This window comes from Balaenoptera borealis (genome assembly GCF_965194805.1).
Source record: "Balaenoptera borealis genome assembly, chromosome: 13".
NCBI classification, from domain to species: Eukaryota; Metazoa; Chordata; class Mammalia; order Artiodactyla; family Balaenopteridae; genus Balaenoptera; species Balaenoptera borealis.
In genome coordinates, this window is record NC_138870.1 from 68,150,045 (window position 1) to 68,170,192 (window position 20,148).

The following is a 20,148-nucleotide window of genomic DNA, read 5'->3' on the forward strand; positions in this document are numbered from 1 at the left end:
ACATAGGCCTTCAAAACATAAAATTTGGGGACCATTTATAGAAATCCAATATATTTCAATAGCCACTGGAATATTATAACCAAAGTCCTCTTTAAGAAAACATATTTTTCTTTTTAAATTACATTATATTTACTCCTTAAGGAGACAGGTATGGATTTAATATATTTTTTTAAAGACCTCATCAAAACTAATTAGACTACAAAAGCAGGGAGAGGCAGTTCCAGAAGAAACTTGGAACAAAATATTCCACGAGGTGAGACAGTTTCTGGCCACGCAGAGGCAGGTCTGTATTCAGCTGCCAATGTGTACAGGCATGGAGGCGGACACCAGGGCCAGAGAGGACAGTAACGAGCAACAGGTGGCAAAGCAGGCTAGCAGGACACACGAGGGTGGACCAGTAGGAGGTAGCATATCATAACAGGCAGGTGGAGCAAGGCTAAGGAGAATCCAGGAACTGGCACTACTCAGATCCAAGAAAAGCCGGAGGCAGGGAAGTGGGTCATCAGGGAGCAGGGTCCTACTGTCCAGCTAGGTTCAGAGGCATCTCCCTTCCTCAGGGACAGACACAAAGTAGAGAGACTCAGGCAGGGTTCAATAACCCCTCATTTCCTGAAGATAGATACAGATAAACAAACAGACAGAGATACACATACACATGTGTACCTATCTCTATATCACTCCTTCACTGTGGCTTAACAGTAGTAAATAAATGGTAACTGCATGAAAAATACATATGTGCTTTAAATAACTAAGGTACTAGAGAGATTTTAGAGACAAAGGTTTTTATCAAAATCAGGTACCAAAAATGTATACTGCTAATCTAACCAAAGCAATAAGGAAAACAAAAATAACAGAAGTCAAAACTGTCATGATTCAACACAAAAATATTGCATACCTAGAAGATACAAATAAGTAGACTGAAATACTTTATAAGTAATAACAAGTTCTCTAATACAAGTGACCACAAATATTCAAAAATTATAAGCAACCAGTTAATGAGTGAGAAGATATAATGGGAAAAATCAGTTCATTGATAGTGTCCAAAATATAAAATACCAAAAAGCTAAACTTAGAGGTCACTTCTGAAGAAAACTATAAAACAGGGAAATCTAAGATATGATTATATTTTTTGGTAAGGGAAGCCTATTATAAAAAACATGGTTCTTCTCAAATTACTTCATAAGTTTAATATGCCAATTTAAAAATCTTAAATAGTATTAGATTATTTCATATTTAACATCTTAAGTTCATCTGGAAGAATAAATAACTGAGAAATAAGATAAACTTTTTTGAGTAATAAGAGTGATGAGGCGAGAACTTCCCTCTCATCTATTAAAATATTTTATTATCAAAATAAAGTGTATGACTGACATGAGAAGAAGCAATACCTAATGAAAGAGACAAGTTTTCAAACACAGGCCATGTTATAAGATTTTAATATGTCAGTAAGGAAATATCATCCACCAAGGAAGAAAAGACACATCATTATTCAGTAAATGATGTAGGGAAATTGGCTGCTGGGAAAAAAAAATGAAATCATGTTAAATTTAAGCCCCTCACTCTAAACCAAAATGAATTTTGGAGCGAAAAATCTCAGTATGTTCCATGGTCTTATTTCCTTTGGTCTTCATTTCCTTTAAAGATCATAAATAATTTCACCTTTTCAGGATGAACATTCACCCAACTTCTAATGCCCAGTGGATCATACCACCCCAGTGTGAAACATTAACATTTTCTCCAAAATTTATAAGAATTCAAAGATGTATGTCCCAGAAACAAAACCTGAAGTTTAAAGAAATAAAAGGTATCCAAACTGGAAGGGAAGAGGTAAAATCGTCATTATATGCAGATGATATGATACTTTATATAGAAAACCCTAAAGACTCCACACAAAAACTACTAGAACTGATAAACAAATTCAGCAAGGTAGCAGGATATAAAATTATCATACAGAAATCTGTTGCATTTCTTTACACTAACAATGAAATATCAGAAAGGGAAAGTAAAAAAAATCTCTTTTAAAATTGCATCAAAAAATAAAATACTTAGGAATAAACCTGACCAAGGAGATGAAAGACTTATATGCTGAGAATGGTAAAATATTGATAAAGGAAATTGAAGATGATTCAAAGAAATGGAAAGATATCCCAAACTCTTGGACTAGAAGAATTAATATTGTTAAAATGGCCATAGTACCCAAAACAATCTACAGATTTAATGTGATACCTATCAGATTAACCATGACATTTTTCACAGAACTACAACAAATAATTAAAATGTATATGGAACCACAAAAGACCAAGAATTGCCAAAGCAATCCTGAGGAAAAAGAACAAAACTGGAAGCATAACCCTCCTAAACTTCAGACGATTATTACAAAGCTCCAGTAATCAAAACATTGTGGTATTGGCACAAAAACAGATATATGGATCAATGGAACAAAATAGAGAGCTCAGGAAAAAACCCACTCACCAATGGTAATGAATCCTCAACTAAGGAGTCAAGAATACAATGGAGAAAAGACAGTCTCTTCAGCAAGTAGCATTGGGAGAGCTAAAAAAAGAGTTACCATATGATCCAGCAATCCCACTCCTGAGCATGTATCTGGACAAAACTCTAATTAGAAAAGATACATGCACCCAAATGTTCAATGCAGCACTATTTACAATAGCCAAGACATGGATGCAACCTAAATGTCCACTGACAGAGGAATGGATAAAGAAGATGTGTGTGGAGATATATATATATATATATATATATATATATATATATATATATATATATATATATCTATATCTATATATATATATATACACACACATACACATACACACAATGGAATATTACTCGGCCATAAAAAAGAATGAAATAATGACATTTGCAGCAACACGGATGGACCTAGAGATTATCATACTAAGTGAAGTAAGTCAGACAAAGACAAATATCATATGATATCAATTATATATGGAATCCAAAAAAATGATACAAACGAACTTATTTACAAAACAGAAACAAGACTCACAGGCATAGAAAACAAACTTATGGTTACCAAAGGGGAAAGCACGGAGAGGAGGTATAAATTAGCAGTTTGGAATTAGTAGATAAAAAGTACTATATATAAAGTACATAAAGAACAAGGTCCTACTGTATAGTACATACATATGGTCCTGTAATAAACCATAATGGAAAAGAATCTGAAAAAGAATGTATATTATACATGTATAACTGAATCATTTTGCTGTACACCAGAAACTAACACAACATTGTAAATCAACTATACTTCAACAAAAAATAAATACATTTTCAAAAAACCTAAATAATGGGACTTTATATAAAAAGAAATATCATCGTTAATCATCTAATATAATGAATGTCAAAATCTACTCATGTGGTCCTGCCAAAATACAGAAACTTATTTTTAAAAATTCAACTATTAATTTGAAAAAGAATAATAACTCCAACTGATTAGAATATACTGAATATGTTTAGTCCATGAGTTCATTTTTAAAACCCATGAATAGTCATTATTAGAGGATGATAATGAACCAATTTATTCTGAAAACTAGCAAATAAAGGGAAAGATTCAAGCATTTTATCCTTCCTTTTATATACAAACTGAATGATGCAGTAAAAATATCTGAGGACAGATTTTTTTCTTTATACCATATTCTAGCTATAAATAAAGAAGAAATGACAGAATTAGGCTATCACTACTTCTCATTCCATAATGGATCCCGGCAAAGATCAACAATGGCTGCTAATATCAAAAAAAGAGATACAACCAGTCATAATGTTTGTAGAATAACAGACTATAATGTAATCTTGCCAGCCCTCCCTCCCCCAACAAGCCTGAATCCAATCAAGCCTCTACAGCCAGCTACCAATGAACGAAACTATAGATGTTAGAAGAATGTTAAATTATGCCAAAAGAATGCAATCAGCAAAATCCAGATTTTGGAAAACTGTACAGGACTAATGATTCAATTTCTTCAACAAATTTGCAAAAGATATAAAGTTGTAGAGGAGGAACCATAGCGACTTAAAAGATTTATCAACTAATCACATTGTGTGGGCTTTATTTTGGTGCCAGTTCAAAAATACAAACTAAAATGGCTCCACACAAACACTTGTACGTAAATTTTTATAGCAACATTATTCATAATAGCCAAAAAATGGATAAATATGGTTTAACCATACAATGGAATAGTATTCAGCCACAAAAAGGAATGAAGTACTTATTCATGATACAACATATATCAACCCTGAAAACTTTATGCTAAGTGAAGGTGGTACTAACCGGGTTTGTTTTGCCCAACGTGCAGCAAGCTAAAACGGTGAGATGCCGAGGTTTGCAGCAAAGCGAGGAGACGGGAGAGCAGGTCTCAAATCTGCTCCAAGAAGGCAAGGGGCTTGGGTGTTTATGGGATAAAGAAAAAAGAAGCAGGGCTGTCTGAGGCGAGGGGGAACGGGGAAAGGTGATTAGAAAAAGGTGCGATAATCGTTCTGCGCAGGCGTAACTACGCTACAGGCCTCTTCACATTCTAAAGTTCACGAGGGCGGATGCCTGCGCATGCCCAGTTCAAGGCTTAGTGGTCCTTCCCAGTCCTAAGGAGCTCAGCTCAAACTAGATACAGCTGACCCTTGGTTCAGCTTGAAATAGATGCAGCTGACTCCAAGTTCCTGGAAAACAACTCGGTCAGACACCTTATTGTTCAGGCTATGTGCTGCTTAGAGGACCTGAAAGTCTTAAAACCTTGATGAGTGAAGGCAGGTGAAATGGATTTCACCCATGGTTACAGAAGAAGCCAGACATATTGTAATTATTCCATTTATATGAAATATCCAAAATAGGCGTATCCATAGAAGCTCATTAGTAGCTGCCAGGGACAGAGTGGGAGATGGGAAGTGACTGCTAATGGATACAGGGTTTCTTCTGGGGGTGATGGAAATAGTGGTGATGATTGTACAACTCTGTGAAAATACTATAAACCACTGAACTGTACATTTTAAAAGGCTGAATTTTATGTCGTGTGAATTGTATCTCAATAAAAAATACAGCATTCATGAGAAAAAAAAACCAAACTGAAGTTTAGACTATTGGGCTACTTTGAGTAACCTTACTTCCCAGTCCAATAAATTGAATTAAAGTAGCATATACCATAATCTGTTATAATTGGGAAGGACCTTATTCCCATAATTGAATTGCCCAGATAATTGAAGCTTATCATTTGGAGAAAGTTACATGGTTCCCAGCTCCCACAATCCTCATCTCTGTATATCAAAAGCAATTCACCCCAAACTCTGGGAAGATTTAGTCCTTATCTTGGGAAATTTTAGGTATATTCCTTCAAGAGAATTTTGCTGCAGCATCAAGAGAATTTTGCTGCAAATATGGTACAGGCCTTGTTTCCTGTCCTAAAAATTAAGATTCTGTCTTATTTGCCAGATGTACTAGTTCTACTTGTGACTAAGTTCCTATTTTTATTTGATTTTCTTAAATAATATTCATTTTATTTTCTCATTACAAAACTAGAGAATGCTTATTATAGATTTCTTTTAATTACAGAAAACTCTCTTTTAAATTTATATCAACCAAAATTCTAATACCTAAATATAACTACTATCAACAGTTTGGAGTAGTGCTTTCCAAACCTTTTTCTTCTCATCATGGTCAACAAAAGAAATGCATCAAAATTTCATGAAGATACCTAATAAGATAATTGGGGAGTTTATGGCATTGGCTAGAAGTATGACCATTTTGCTTTCAGAGTTTGGGCCTGAATTATATGTAATTTATTTAAAAAATTTAATAAATTAATCCATCAAAAAAATCTGCCAAATTAAGTCACATGAAAGGAGAGGCCTGCTCTACTAGGTGTTCCACTAGTTCGTGTTCTTTTCTAAGAAGTTTACTGAGGCCTGGTAATTTCAACAGCACCTTATACAGACTACTGTAATCATTTCAAAGTCCTCTTAGAAATGGGTTACACGGTATGCAACGTTTAAGATACCATTTTTTTAAATGAATATTTACTGGACTAAAAAATGTACAAAATTAAGTTACTTTACGGTAAATTAAAATATCTTATTACTATAAAGCCAAGACTTTATGAAGAAGAAAGTTGAAGGATACAAAGAGGGGAGTTAAGGATTACTAGTTCCAGTGCTGGGTTCCATACATACTATTCTGATTACCTTCAGGTACCCAGGAAACCCTGGACCTGCAGGGTTCAAGAAGTGAAAAGGTGGCAACACAGACCAGCTTCTGGAGAGTGTCCAGAAGAATGGCCAAGGGTAAGATAACCACTGTCCTAAGGCTTTCACTCTCAGGGCCAGCTGGGTAAAATAGAGACTCTCATTGACATGGAGACCAGAAAAAAACAAGGATGACCAGGTATTCAGGAGCTGGATGACTAGGAACAAGTAACCCACCAATACTTTTAAAACAAGTAGCCAATAAACTATCATACTCTCTTCTTATAAACATAGCATGAGTGCCTTAACTCAAATTGATGTACTCTAATTTTGTTGTGGCAACCAGACTTAGCAATTAATTATTTAGACTTAGTATCTAAGGCTTAGCAATTTCAGCTCCAAAAATAAATCTTGCTATATAATGTTTTTTTGAGTAGAGCACCTCTTGTCCCATGAAGTTTCCAGGAACTTCTACTAAAATAAAATGAGCATTATATCTTGCACTGATCAAGACACACAATGTTTTGGGCAAAGCACCAAAAAATTTAAACAAATCCCAAATAGAAATAGAAATAATATCCAATAAGGGAAAACGCCACTTCATCTCAGAGAACATGATGTGAGTTTTGACAATTATCACTCAGCAGAGATTACATACTACCTGTTTTCCACCAGGTGATCTTCTAAGCAATGATGATTACATAGCTCCTGCTCTACAGAGTGGATGATATGAATAAATAAGCATTAAAGGGCAATGTGATAAGTGCTTGGTTATGAATAACCATAGAAGCAAATATTGTAATCAATATGAGACATGTGAAAAGAGGCAGTTGTGAAAAATAGAAATCGTTTGATGATCCACACTCCACAAATAGTCTCTTGTGAGTATTTTCTTACAGTCATAAACTTTGAAATAGGAACATACGAGACAACATCAAGCTTCCAGTGATTCTGTGCTTTTTCAGCAAATTCTATTACCAAGGAAGGATACTTGTGCTTAGGAACAAGTAACCCACCAATAAAACATGTGCTTAATTCTAAGGCCTTTGATTTTCAAAACGCTGTGATTTTTTAAAAAGAGTAGATTTTGATAGAAGTCTAGTGGTCAATTCTCAACTAAGAATGACTTCACAACCCTTCATTTCCCCTTCTAGCTTTTCCTTTCCCTCTCTCCTCTCTCCCTCTTTTCCTCCCTGCCTCTCCCCCTTCCCTCCTCCTCTGTCTCCATTATTTGCCTTTATACTAGATAGACTATTAAAAGCCCCAGAGTCCCAGAAAAGTCTTGCTGCCCACTTCTGAAGGTAGAGCTAAATTACTGCACCCTCAGGAAATCTCACACTAATCTTATAAGATCGTGCTTCATTTTTTCCTGTGGCTGAAGTTATTGCTAAGATAATGTATTTATAAAACTTTTAAAGTAACACACCACTGCCAAAAATAGTATTATAGTATTATCATATGTCCAAAAGCTGATTTTAATCATCACTTTAATCTTCAAAAGATAACTTATTCCATAGAGAAGACTGGGATTTTCTTCAAAGTCAGGAAAAAATAAGCTGTTTGATGAATTAAAATGGATAAGATTAAAGAAAAAGTTCTGCTATGAGAGTTTTAGAAAGCTATATAAAATAGCAAACACTCAAAGAAGTAAAAATAAAGTTTGAAACATAAGAAGTCTAGCTGTCTTAGAATTATATAGGGAACATTAAAGAATTAATATCTTGAAATTACTTAGTTAAAAAAGCAGCATATGTTCTTAGTGCTATTATATCATAAGATGAAAGAAAATCTAAAAGATTAAACCATGTTCATCTATAAAATGGTAAAATAATATAAAACAATCAAATATCACTTATTATATACTTATTTTTAAGCATAGCAACCACACACACAAAATTTGCTACCTTCTGTCAAACTTCAAATGCAAAAATTTCCAGGAACAGCACAACAGATTGGTAAAGTGTAAAGCAGCCCTTGCTTCTTGCATTCTTTCTTCGTGATGTGATGTTTCTCACTAACCCAAAACAAAACTTGACACACAAGAAAAGAACTTGCACCATGGAAAAGTCACATGGTCACACTTCAGTTTATTACAAAACAAATACTATACTCTTCTACAGCCATTCTTGTATTATTCATTTTTATGCCCTTTAATCCTCAAAATGCTGGGGTTTCCCAATCATGAATAAAAATTAGCAAGGTTGTTCGTATTTCACAAGAGATACAACAATCATTCTCTGTTTCCTAGGATCTGTTAGCGCTTACAGTCATGGCAGTGAAATGACCTCCCTCACACAGCGTGTGTACACACACCTCCCAAACAGGAAAAAAAAGTTTTTTTCTGTAAGAAGTTTATAACTAGAGATCTATTGGATGCAGTCAGGTCAGGTGTGTAGAATGATGCAGGTTAGGAAAGGAAGCACAGATTTACTGCTATCAAGACCATTAAATCTTGCTGGAGAGAACTAATTGATTTTGCCCTTTTCAGTTTTTAAGGGGTCAGCTAAAGTCTCCCTCTGTGAGAGTGGATAATGGAACAAGTGGTGAACTACACTAATGACTCTGTGACATACTTTCAGGCTCTGGTGTTATATAGTCTGAACACAGAAAGAATGTTCAACAAAGAGCCATACCAGAAGAGTCTGTAAAACCTTAAATTGCTACAACAGCTGAGAGAAGAGAATAGTCCCATTGAAAGGAAATTAATGAACAAGTGTCAAAATGGACAGTTGGTGTCAATTCCTAGAGGATTTGGAAGTGAGAAGTAGACTTGAGGAAACCATGTTAATAGAGCCCTGGTTTGTATGAAAAGAAAATCATACTTTACCAAATATCCATCATAGGAGTCATGCTTGTCACAATCCACATTACTCTGTGTTTAGTAAAAAGAATGCTTTATTAAGGGCTACGTAAGCACCTTACTTTGTTGATCTCCAAAAGCATATGATCGTCTGTTTTCTTGAAAACAAATTTAGAAAGAAATTCTGCACTCAGCTGATGTGGTAGCTCTTGGAACAAAACGTACCCACCATTTTGAGAAAAAAAAAAAAAAAGACTCTTTCAAGCCCAAGCTATCTTTTTTTGCAACTTTCGAAAAGAAGCAAAGAACAAGGGATGGGAAGTGGCAAATAGAAATTAGAGATTATGAAACTTTTATAAGACAGATTTATGTTAAAGAATTCAAAGAAATTAGGCAAGAAACTAGAAAATATCAAGCGATAGCAATTCTATTTGAAAACATGTAAAGAACTTCTGAAAGGAGATATAATATACATTCGCTCTTATTTAAGGATATTCAATCCTACCATAGAGTATAAGAGGAAAAAATAGGGAGAATAGATGAAACTAAATATAAAAGCAAATGGCTTGGAAAACAGGTTAGAGACAGACAAAGTAAGTGTAGCCTATGCTTGTCAACATAGAAAGGGATGGAGGGCCAATTAAGCATCAAATAACTAAATATGCCTGAGAGACCCAATATTTAAGAAGTCTTAAACTGACCACTTATTGGTGAAATCCAGTTTGGGCCACAGAATCTGCTGGCTGCCCAGTAGATTATAGGTGAGCTGTAGTTTTGACTAGGTGTATAGAGCACCCGTGTATTTGTTCAGACACCTTCCATCTGCTGAAATCCTTTGATCACCCTCAATTCTAGTTCTTGTAGATACTCTAAGCGGGGCAGCCTGAACGGGAAGGGAGAAAGACAGGATATATATGCATTGTGTAACTCAAGACTTGTATAGTATGGTCTCTCCAGCCCACTTTTACCCTATCTTAAGTGTGCTAACCTACTCCGTCTTTCTCTTTCCTTCTTACTGTATATTTTAAAATAATCAAATAGACCATGAGTTTCAAGCATTTGAATTTGAGCATCAGCTTCATGACCTCTGGGACAGGCTGCCTGTACCTGGCACTGTACGTGGAAAATAGCATTGCATCATTATTTCCCAAAGTACAACACAGGTCCAAATCTCAGCCGACAGCTAGCAACAGTGCCTCTTTTGGTCACTAGAAAAACGGAAGTTATCCTACAGGTTGCCAAATAAACATTCAAAGGTCCTCTAAGGCAGTTCGCCCCTAGACTTTTTTTTATCCACTGAAGACTACTCTTCTATTGGGCACTGCAAGGAGGCTCAGAGTAAGAACTTCATTGTGATTGTATAAATTACTGCTGTAAGGGCCAGAGTTTAGTTTATAAGCATGTGATTTTCAGGCAAGTAGATTCATTTCTCATTGCTTTACTCCCTCTTTAAAATGGAGATAAATTATACGTGATAAAACATTGTGAAGATGTAATGAAATCATTTATTTAAAGCACTTTGACACAGGGACTTCAACTTTTCTTTTTCAGAATTGAGTAATGGGGGCTTCCCTGGTGGCGCAGTGGTTGAGAATCTGCCTGCCAATGCAGGGGACACGGGTTCGAGCCCTGGTCTGGGAAGATCCCACGTGCCGTGGAGCAGCTGGGCCCGTGAGCCACAATTACTGAGCCTGCGCGTCTGGAGCCTGTGCTCCGCAACAAGAGAGGCCGCGATAGTGAGAAGCCCGCGCACCGCAATGAAGAGTGGCCTCCGCTTGCCGCAACTAGAGAAAGCCCTCGCACAGAAACGAAGACCCAACACAGCCATAAATAAATAAATAAATACTTTAAAAAAAAATCTATAAAAAAAAAAAAGAATTGAGTAATGGCTACAACTTTACAAAATAAAATATATATAACTACTTTTTATTCTGTACTCTAAAAGTACAAATTCTGGAATATTACAGCTTAAATCTCATGATAGTTTATATTTAAACAGAAGAAAATAAAAAATTAATTTAAATGATTTAATAAAAAGATTATACTTACATTGTGAAATTATACAGCACGGCTTTTCCAATCACAGCATCTAGGCCAGATCTTGAAATCAGGGAAGATAAAACTTAACATGATTAATTTGTATGTTACTAGTGGCACATTGAAAATATAATCCCTGTACTTAAAAAGCACCAGATTATATACAATTTAAACATTTTATAACTTTTGCCATGTTTCTATCACTTACTATCCTAAAAGCTAACATGCATTACCTCAAGGCGAAATGTCTGAGCTTCTGAAAAAGTATGAAATGTGTGTGTACGTCTGATTAAACAACTTTTTTTTCCAAACCGGTAGAAAAACTTTATGGAATAAATGTGTTTGTACAGTGGTGACTATTTATCACAGTAGGCTGTGACATAGGCATTAAAGCACCAACTATTTTGGACAATATGTCATAACCAGCCAGTTGGAGGGCAGTAACAAAATACTTGGCTAACCATTCTATACTAGAGACATCTGTTTAGCTTAACAAGCTAGTAACATCAGACCCTACTATAATTTGGGTCATCTGAATATCACAATTCATTTAGTTTTTAAAAGATGTAAATAACATTGAAAAATCATTCCATATATCTTAGAAATTTTAAACATTAGTTTTACATAGCATCATGGAAAATGTTTACGTAATATTTTAAGTGAAAAAGACCATATATACATGGTATTGTATTATATCTATATTCTTAAAATTATGTAATACAAAATTTACATTATGTACTATTACATTATATAAAATTTTTGGTCATATGGAAGACAAAAAAAGCAAAGTATGATTTATTGAGGTGACACGTAGATGGATGATTTTTCTTCAATCAAAAGTTAAATAATATAATACCAATTTGTATTGTTTACTATGCGCTAGACACTGTATATTGTTTATTAACATTGTTTTAATCATTAAAACAACCTTATAAGGTAATATTATTTCCATTTTATGGACTAGTTGAGACTTAGAGAAGTTAAATAACTTGCCCAAGGTCAAATATTAGCAAGTGGCAGAGCTGAGCCTAGGATTCAGATCTAACATCAAACCCCGTATTTGTAATCACTATAATTATGTTTAAAGAAGAGAGTCTACTTTATATATACTGCACTCTGTTCATTGTTCTTATTTATGAATAGATACTTGTCAGCATCTATCCTGTTTTTCCTGGAAGTAGGGTGATCAACTTGTTCTGAGTTGTCCAGGATTTCCCAGTCTTTGTACTGAAAGTGGGACCTCCTGGGTACTTGTCCTAAGCAAACCTTTGCCAGTTGGTGACCCACAGGGAAGGAATACGTAACCTGAAAACGCTCTAATGGATCACAAATGTTGCTCTCAAACTCCTAAATCTGAATGAAAATAGGGAGAGTGCAGAATAATAAAAAGAACTTCATTTTTTAAGCACCAAATAAGAGTTTCTCAGGTAGACAAGCATTTATGGTCTCTTTCCCTGGACACTGTGCTTAGAAAATAAACGAGCAGGGCTTCCCTGGTGGCGCAGTGGTTGAGAATCTGCCTGCCAATGCACGGGACACGGGTTCGAGCCCTGGTCTGGGAAGATCCCACATGCCGCGGAGCAACTAGGCCCGTGAGCCACAACTACTGAGCCTGCGCGTCTGGAGTTTGTGCTCCGCAACAAGAGAGGCCGCGATAGTGAGAGGCCCGCGCACCGCAATGAAGAATGGCCCCCGCTCGCCGCAACTACAGAAAGCCCTCGCACAGAAGCGAAGACCCAACACAGCCATAAATAAATAAATAAATAAAAATTTATTAAAAAAAAAAAAGAAAGAAAGAAAATAAACGAGCAGCAGCCTCTTTCAGTAGCATTTTGTGTCTAGTACATGAACTGAACACAGGTTTCTGTGGAAGTCCTGTTCTATTCCCAAGTGGAAGGGAAAGGGGGGTGAGAGCAAAGAGGGAAAAATATATTTGAGAAATCTGAAGAGCAGCCTCTCTGGTTCGTCCTCTGCTCGTCTTGGACACATTTCTTCGGAGCTATTTTGAAAAAGGCAGCTGCACAGTAGTCCCCGTAATCCAGGTCCAGCCCCATTTCTCTGCCCAACTTCTCACTGCCACAGTCTGGAAGTTGCAGAGCATTCGCCTTTAAAACATTCCCTTCTCCTCTGCTTGGTCTGTGCCCCTCCCCCATGCCCTCTGAAGTAACTCGAATGTTCTGTCAGTCTAAGTGCAAACTATTTTTACCACAGAGTTCGTGTTCGGGAATCTCTGGGCGCACGCTGTCTGCAGATTAGGTAAATTACAGGTGCACGGGTTCAGGTTACTCATTTAGCAGCCACAAGTTTAAAGCATTAATCTGCCTCTTCTGAATTTTCCCTTTCAGTCAGCAGGCCCTTCCTTCACCTTCTATTCTTTAGGGCCACTCACTGGCCTTGTTAGTTGACCCTTCTTCTCCCGGCAGGCTGGACTTAGTGCTGTTCATTTTCTTTCTCTCCTTGCCTACCTCCACCCCCTTTCTTCTACTCCCTTTTCTCCTCTTTCTTTCCACTGCTGAAAAAGTATAATTACTTTCTATCTGGCCCTCAGGTCTACTTTGTCAGCTGTAACTGAAACTGCTTTCTTTGAACCCAGCTATGCAATAATATAGCCAAATTCCTTAGGTATAACCCACAAAAATCTCTTCATCAGTTTCTGACTAACCCTGTGTCTACTTCTTCCCTGACCTTCCTCCTACTGTCACCACTACTCCAATCCACAGGTTTGTTAAAAATCTTCAACTCTGCTCCCTAGAAATACCAACCCAACATCTCAGGAACTTAAGTCCCCAGACCATCCTTTCTCAAGCTTCCATTCATGACAGACTCTTCATTGTTATACACTCATAAAGAACCACATTCTTTTCCTCCAAAGTTCCTAGCTCAGGTAGTCATTTGTGTCATTTTTTTAATTAGTGTCTGTCCCCCAGTAATTGGAAATTTGTTGAGGGCATAAATACATGAAACACAATTATCAGAGTCACTAGTTCTAATATATTCACTTCCATTACCCCATTAACACAAATAAATCCCTAAATTTATCCTAAACATCTGTCTTAACAAATCTAGGTATTTCAGTTAATTCCCTTTGGCTATTTCAATCACAGGCCTTATGAATTGAGTAGGGGAAGGAAGGAAATTAAAATTTGTTGAGTGCATATTCCATAACAAGGACTCAACATATATTTTTTTTCCATTTTATGCTAACAACAAACCTGTGATGTATATATTACATATGCCATTTGATCTCTTATAAAACTGAGGCTTGGAATGTATAATTAAGAATGGCTAGAACTTAGATTCTGGCTTACTCCGAGACTGTTTTCCTACCACATAACAGCACCTTCCCAAAGGCTCATAGCTAAAATCCACCATTGGCTGAGCTGGCCATAATCCTTTTCCTCCCACTCCTTTTCACGGAGAAGAAGAACTGGACATACTCAAGCTTTTGTGGAGATGATGGGAAGAAAATGCATTTACAAATAACTAAGCATGAAGTAAGAATAATGCGGTGGTAAACTATTTGAAAACTCTCAATTCTATCACTAACTTACTTTCACATTTTGTTATGAATGAACTCTAGGCCCCTGAAGTGATTTATTGACACAATATTATTATTCTCTTATTATTATTTACTTTTTCCATAATTAAAAAAATATATTTGAACTGTTTAAACCTTGGAGGATAAACCTGTTTTGACCACTTGTCAAGATCCGTGTCTCCCAAGTTGTACTGAGAAATAATGTAATTGCAATTACAGGCATCTCACATTTTGTTTGAGTTCCAAGAGTTCCGTATTTAGTTGTCTGGAATCATTGTGTATTTTCCCATTACCTAATCTAATAAAAAATGGTTATTTCCCAAGCTGGCATTTCCTTTTTTTCTCTCTTCCCATCCCTACTCCCAATCCCCAAAACAACAACAAAAGAGGGAAAAATCTGTTTGAACAAAGGTGAATAACAACACTAATTTTATTGGCCTGAGTTCTAGAGAATGTTGTGAAAGGGGCTTTGTAGTTTAATAAGAAATGACAATTCAATAGTGATAGTTGAATTCACACAAAGAAATGCCACCCCTTTCTGGGAAGTTGCTCTTGATCAGCACCCCAAAGCTTTTTCTTCTTCTTTCTAGAATCTTCTCTTTCTACATTTTGAACTCACTGTTTCTCCAGTGGCAACACTTAAATAAGGGAAAAATGAAGGAGAAAGTGCACACTTTCATATTCTTTAGCAGGTTCATGATGTGCAGACTTTCTCATATCTACCCGATACCTCTTAAAATCAGTGAGTCTAAGAATGGTGTCACCTTAAACATTACTTCTTTTTTTTTTTAATACATCTTTATTGGAGTATAATTCCTTCACAATGCTGTGTTACTTTCTGTTGTACAACAAAGTGAATCAGCCATATGCATACATATGTCCCCATATCCCCTCCCTCTTGAGCCTCCCTCCCACTCTCCCTATGCCACCGCTCTAGGTGGTCACAAAGCACCGAGCTGATCTCCCTGTGCTATGCAGCTGCTTCCCACTAGCTATCTATTTTACATTTGGTAGTGTATATATGTCGATGCTTCGTTACTTCTGTCACCCAAGCAACAAAATTCCCTAGAAGTGATCTTTTTCTTATCTCATTTTTTCTCTATACCTAATTGCAGTAATAAAAATACTTTTATAGGTATGCAACATTTTTGAAGCGATTTCACATTTTGAAAAACTTATCATGACCTTTGAGAGTATGATGTCTTTGTCATTATACATGTTATGGGTGAAAAAAACTGAGAATTTGAGATATTAGGGTTGACTGAGTTCTCATAGGCCCAAAACGATTGTGATCTAGGTCTTCCACACCCAATTCCAGTGTTATTGCTCCCATTTTTTAATCACTTAGTCTATTTCACTCACCCTTCTAGATTCCAACTCCATAAGAAGAGAGCATTTTTCACCACTTTATTCTTGTCACCCAGGACGCTATCTGGCACTCAGTAGGTACCCCAAAAATGTTGAATAAATGAATTTCAGATATCGTTATCTTAATAATCTTAGCAATAATGCTATATAACTTTACTGGTTAAAATGACTTTTCAAATTGTCTTCACATTATAAGATACAGCACAGAGTGAGGTTAAGAGCACAGGGTAATTTTCCTTAATAGATGTTAGGCTATTCCCTGAATTCTTGGAGCCTCCAATCTGGAGTCTCAACTGCTGATATTAGCAACCAGGGGAATGGCAGAAATAGGAGAAAATGTCACAAAAGTATTGGCTTCTTATTATTCCCTGTGCCTCCTACTTTTCCAAAAACAGAAAAATAGTTCTCACACTTTATAAGGAATTATTCAGCTGCACATAACAAAAATGTAAAAACAGCACAAAATGTCAAACATCCCAAGTCTGTGGCTCAATAGGAAGAGACTATGAAGAATTATCTTCTGGAATAAGTGATTTAACTAAAAAATGTAACTAGTTTCTACGTTGTCTGACCATTGAGTCCAAGGACATTGTCTTCAGTCTATTCATTTAAAAAATGAAATCATATTGAACACAGCCTATAATTATCACTGCTTGGGGTAGAATAAGAAGATCTTATGTTTCCATCTAGTTTTTCAGGCACTGACTATAAAGGCTAAAACCAGAGTTGACTGTCACCCCAAGGGCAACTTAAGGTTGGAAGGAGTCCTTCCAGAGCTCTGGGAGGGAAAGGAAAGGAAAGGGAAAGGGAAGGGATATAAAATAAATAAATAAATAAATAAATAAATAAATAAATAAATAAATAAATAAATAAAACAATTTAAATAGGAGAAAAAATAAATCTCTGCTACAGCTGTGCTTTATTTCCTTCATAAGAAATGGTCTTAGCCTTGACATAGCCTTATGCTTTAAATAACTAATGTTCATCAAGCAGCTAATATAAGGTTATATGCTTCACACGCATGGTATCATTTGATTGAATTCTCACCAAAATTCCATAAGGCAACCATTGTTATCTTAAAGAAATCAAGACCTAGTATTACCCATGCACACATAAATAGAAATTAACTTAGCTAAGACTTGAAGGGGCGTCTTTGGAATTTAGGGGCCCTGCACTTCACCCTTATCTTGTACTGCCTCCTCAACCACCATACTTGTGTGTACTGGACCATGGGCAAACTGCAATTAAACATTCTGTTCCTTGGTTTGTATCTTGGTTGCTACCTTTCTCATCTGACTCCTATGAAAGAACTTATTTGGAGTCAGTGGATACCGAGAATGCTAATGAAAAAGCTATGACCACACATTGTAGAACAGGAGCCTTTACAGAGGCATCTTGGAGTAGTACGTTGAATCCTGGAATATCAAATAGCTATAGTGTGAGTCTTATTTCCACTAAAACTATTTTTCAAGAGACATTATTACATTTAGTACATCCCCATCCTCAGTCCCACCCCTTACCTTATAGGTACTACTGCTCCAGGGGTACGGAATTCAGATCTTGGTTGCCACCCTCCAAAAAAAGATAGCCAAGGAAGGAATCTGAGCACCCTCCAGCCACCCCTTCCAGCTCCCAAATTGTCATTCAACCTTAGTAAAAGAGAGGAAAGAGATTTACCTGCTGCTATTGAGGCTGAAGCCTGAAAGTCATGTATAACCTTTGAAGGACTGTAATGGTTTTAATCACAGGAATAGCACCTTTTTGACAGGCAGGAGGGAGAAAAGAGCTGAACCAGTCTGCAAACATTAACCAAGCTATTTTGGAGCAATGGCTATTGCCTTTGAAATCTTTCATCATGGGTCTATACTTAGAATTCAGATGAGCCTGGGGGAGGGGAATGGGGCAGTGTTAATCCCCAGTTGTTCTGAAGTTGTCCTGTAAGCAGGTTAGCATCTAAACTGCCCCAAATTGAAGTGTTGATGCTTTGTTTACATTATTGGATTCTCTCTATGTATTTTGTTTTAACCTGTTCTGCATATAGGTTGTCACATCATTCTGGGGGTGACACTTCTCAGTTTTCTTTCAAACTAGATGTTCTAGAGAGCACTGGCTGTAATCACATTGAGAGACTGGTGCTCCATGACAGCTAAAAGTTGGATTGAGTTTCAGGAGCTTCTATATATAAAGCTGGGGCGACTTAAGTCACCGCACTAATTAAATGCCATCTGGGTGGCTCCTCTGGGTTTTTGAGCCCATCACCCAGTTCAGACCGAGTCAGAGGCCAAGGAGGAGAACATGATGATGGACCTTTTTGAAACTGGCTCCTATTTCTTCTACTTGGATGGGGAAAATGTTACCCTGCAGCCGTTAGAAGTGGCAGAGGGCTCTCCTTTGTATCCAGGGAGTGATGGTACCCTGTCCCCCTGCCAGGACCAAATGCCCCCGGAAGCTGGGAGCGACAGCAGCGGAGAGGAACATGTCCTGGCGCCCCCAGGCCTGCAGCCTCCCCACTGCCCCGGCCAATGCCTGATCTGGGCTTGCAAGACCTGCAAGAGAAAATCTGCCCCCACCGACCGGCGGAAGGCCGCCACCCTGCGCGAGAGGAGGCGGCTAAAGAAGATCAACGAGGCCTTCGAGGCACTGAAGCGGCGGACTGTGGCCAACCCCAACCAGAGACTGCCCAAGGTGGAGATTCTGCGGAGCGCCATCAACTACATAGAGCGGTTGCAGGACCTGCTGCACCGGCTAGATCAGCAGGACAAAATGCAGGAGCTCGGGGTGGACCCCTTCAGCTACAGAGCCAAGCAAGAGAGTGTAAGCCCAGATGCTGGCGAGGCCGGGGAATGCACAGGCTCGTTAGTCGCCTTCCCTGCGGCCTTAACCTCCAGCTGCTCTGTCTCCGTTCGCGTCCTCCTTCCTCACCCGCCCCTCCCGCTCCCTCTCAAATGAACCCCCGGTGACCCGTGAACACGGGGTGCCTGCCATGGGCAGGAACTTCATACCCGGCCCGAGGAAACAGGGGAGAGACCCCCTCACAAAGGGTCCCCTACCCCACCCCACCCCACCCCCGGAACCGATGTTTCTTTACTAATCTGCTGCCTCGGTTTTCCTCCAGCTTGAGGGTGCGGATTTCCTGCGCACCTGCAGCTCCCAGTGGCCAAGTGTTTCGGATCATTCCAGGGGGCTCGTGATAACTGCCAAGGAAGGTAAAGTAAAAGGGCACTGGACTGCGCTGGAGAACATCCCGGGAGGGGACTGGGGTGCTCGCTGGGGGCAGAAAGCGGTCGGAGCCCAGCAGGAGCCTGGACGGTCCCTAAGAGACCGGCGCTCCGTGCGCGGGGACCAGTCCTCCCGCGCGGTCTCAAGCGGCTTCGCGCGGGGCGCGAGGCTGCCGGCTCCTTCCTTCCTTGGGGGTTATGTTTGTGTGTGTGTTTTCTGCGCTCAGGAGGGGCAAGCATTGATTCATCGGCCTCGAGTAGCCTTCGATGCCTCTCTTCCATCGTGGACAGCATCTCCTCGGAGGAGCACAAACTCCCCTGCGTGGAGGAGGTGGTGGAGAAGTAACTCGGCGCCGGGGCTTGGGATGTCCTCCACGTAGCAGGAAGATCCCATCCTCCCTCCTTCGCCTAATCCTTTAGGTCACGTTACAGTAATATTTAGGAACCCAGACCCAGGAGCTTATGAAAGGGAAGGAGCCATATCCACAAAGAAACTTCTCGGAAACTGTTGTGCACGCTCAGATGAAAAAGCCTTTCGGCTTTGGACTTGTATTTTGGGAACCGCGAGTGGCTTAGATCTAGCAGTTTTGCTTTGTTTTTGTTTGGTTGGTTTTGTAATATATTTACTTTTATTATGGTGATCCTTTTGTGCCATGTTCAAAAGAAGTTCATTCCTGTTTAAAGCAAAGTGGGAACGTTGCATCTAAATGTTAGTGGTATTGAATATATTTTTGTAAATAATCTTAGTACTTTCATTTTTTAATGTAAACCTAAGAAATATATTTTAAATGTGTAGTGACGTATTGTATATAAAATGTGCGAGGATCCTGGTATTGTAATATTAAAATATAAGTTTCTATATGAACAAAGTTGTTCCTAATTTGATTCAACTGAAAAAAACATGTTTGAGGGCATAAATCAAGGTGAACCACATTTTAATTTAGAAACCACCCAAGCCCATTTATTTGGGCGTTTACTCATGGACTGATTTA

At 38.0% G+C, this 20,148-nt stretch overlaps 1 protein-coding gene and 1 long non-coding RNA gene across 2 annotated transcripts in view; one reads left to right on the plus strand and one right to left on the minus strand.

Moving 5' to 3' along the window:
• Window positions 1-17,791, minus strand: part of LOC309609377 — an 85,240-nt gene extending 67,449 nt beyond the window's left edge. Inside the window, exons 1-2 of the long non-coding RNA XR_014233390.1 lie at window positions 17,616-17,791; window positions 11,045-11,095 (exon numbers count right to left, since the gene is read on the minus strand). This is a non-coding gene — a long non-coding RNA (uncharacterized lncRNA). The remainder of the gene's footprint in view (window positions 1-11,044; window positions 11,096-17,615) is intronic.
• A 312-nt stretch (window positions 17,792-18,103) lies between these two features.
• On the plus strand, window positions 18,104-20,025 carry MYF6 (myogenic factor 6). The gene is made up of 3 exons (XM_082350768.1): window positions 18,104-18,752; window positions 19,054-19,144; window positions 19,384-20,025. Exons 1-3 carry the CDS (start codon window positions 18,234-18,236, stop codon window positions 19,500-19,502), a joined length of 729 nt encoding a protein of 242 aa, XP_082206894.1. The 5' UTR covers window positions 18,104-18,233; the 3' UTR covers window positions 19,503-20,025.
• Window positions 20,026-20,148: the final 123 nt, after the last annotated feature.